Genomic DNA, 1,496 nt, shown 5'->3' with positions numbered 1-1,496 from the left:
ATAATCTTTTGAAGAAGAGCAAGTGGAGGCATAATCATATTAAAGATTATCATAGCTGGAAGTATAAAGAAAAACTTAATAACATAAAAAAGGAAAAACAGGCAAATAGAGATGCACCTGATATGGATCAAAGCTGTCACTTTCAGATACATTAAGAAATGTTGCAAGACAGACAAGCTACAAAAGAAAAGGCATGGATGAGTAGCCATGACAAGGGGCAACAAAAAGCAGGAGCTAGATGTGGAAGACCAAAACTAAATTTTAATGGGAAAAATAATGGACCGCCAATCAATTAGCATGAACTAAATGACCCACCTTTACTAAAGCTGTTATAAGATAAACAACAGCTGCTTTAATTGAGGTTCCAAGTGTATCATACTCAGATCTGTGGAAGAAAACTAGTCCTTGTAATAGCCATCTCGTGTCTTAAAATGTAATCCATAATGAACTAAACCAGCAAGTCAAAAAATAGATACCTAAATTATTAAATAAGTTAAATAAATCGAAAATTTGGCTGTCAGTGATAACACATGATCTAACCAAATATACTGATCATAAGTATTGTAATGGAAAATTGAAAATTGATCCCAGAACTCAACAATCTAATAAATTTGGCTAGAAATTTACTTAATAAAAGTCAATTAACAATTATGTTTGGGTTACGAAAACCAAAAAAGTAATTGATGTTATCTTCAATTATAATGACAACGATAAGCACAGTTATCACAATAAATTCTTTCTTCCAATTGTTCACCTAATATAACAATAAGCACATTATACATGTCAACAATAACCGAATATACCTATATTTACCTTATGTATATACAATTACTCAATCATATGGCATATAAGTAGAATTGAGATGAAAAATATCTCAAAGAATACGAGAATCAAAACTCAATTTCATTCAACATAGTCCTAGATCCATTCATTATAACAAAGAGATCTAGTGATGAATATAACAGAACTAAAAAATACAATAGAAAAATGTAAGAAAAAAGTCTGATTATTACAAGGGGGTGGCCGAGTAGTAAACGGCGTGAGGGCCGAAGGTCAGAATTGCACAGTTGAAGAAGTGAAACATCGTCATTTTTAGAGAGAGAGAGAGAGATTTGCAGAGTGGTGAACTTCGGAGTCTCGTTCTTCTTGTTTTTACAACTCTAGACTGAAATGTTGAGATGGACTTCGTTCATAACGAAACAACTGACGAAAGTAACACTACAAGAGGCTACATAATGATGTTCGACTAACCCTTTTTTTTTTTTTTTTGTCATGTTCGACTATCTTTTTGTAGAGACTAAAAATAAATCTTCTAAATTTTATTTTTCATTTTAATCCTAGTAATAAATCATTTTTATTTTCTCCTTCATTCCTATTTTTACCATTTCAGGTTCTCCATTTTCCTTTAAGGGTCTATTTGATTATAACGATGAAATTTGAGTGGAAAGAAAACGAATTTCAGGGAATTGATTGATATAATTTTTCACGTGAGAAAT

At 31.3% G+C, this 1,496-nt stretch overlaps 1 protein-coding gene across 1 annotated transcript in view; it reads right to left on the bottom strand.

Annotated features, from left to right (window-relative positions):
- Positions 1 to 1,169, bottom strand: part of LOC111381787 (transmembrane protein 147-like) — an 11,714-nt gene extending 10,545 nt beyond the window's left edge. Inside the window, exons 1-3 of the mRNA XM_023005614.1 lie at positions 1,014 to 1,169; positions 316 to 385; positions 81 to 177 (exon numbers count right to left, since the gene is read on the bottom strand). Of these exons, the coding sequence (XP_022861382.1) occupies positions 81 to 177; positions 316 to 385; positions 1,014 to 1,090 (244 nt within the window). The 5' untranslated portion in view covers positions 1,091 to 1,169. The remainder of the gene's footprint in view (positions 1 to 80; positions 178 to 315; positions 386 to 1,013) is intronic.
- Positions 1,170 to 1,496: the final 327 nt, after the last annotated feature.

Source organism: Olea europaea, unplaced genomic scaffold (genome assembly GCF_002742605.1).
Source record: "Olea europaea var. sylvestris unplaced genomic scaffold, O_europaea_v1 scaffold2375, whole genome shotgun sequence".
Classification (NCBI taxonomy): domain Eukaryota; kingdom Viridiplantae; phylum Streptophyta; class Magnoliopsida; order Lamiales; family Oleaceae; genus Olea; species Olea europaea.
Note: the sequence above shows the minus strand (reverse complement) of the source record. Positions and strands in the feature narration are given on the sequence as shown.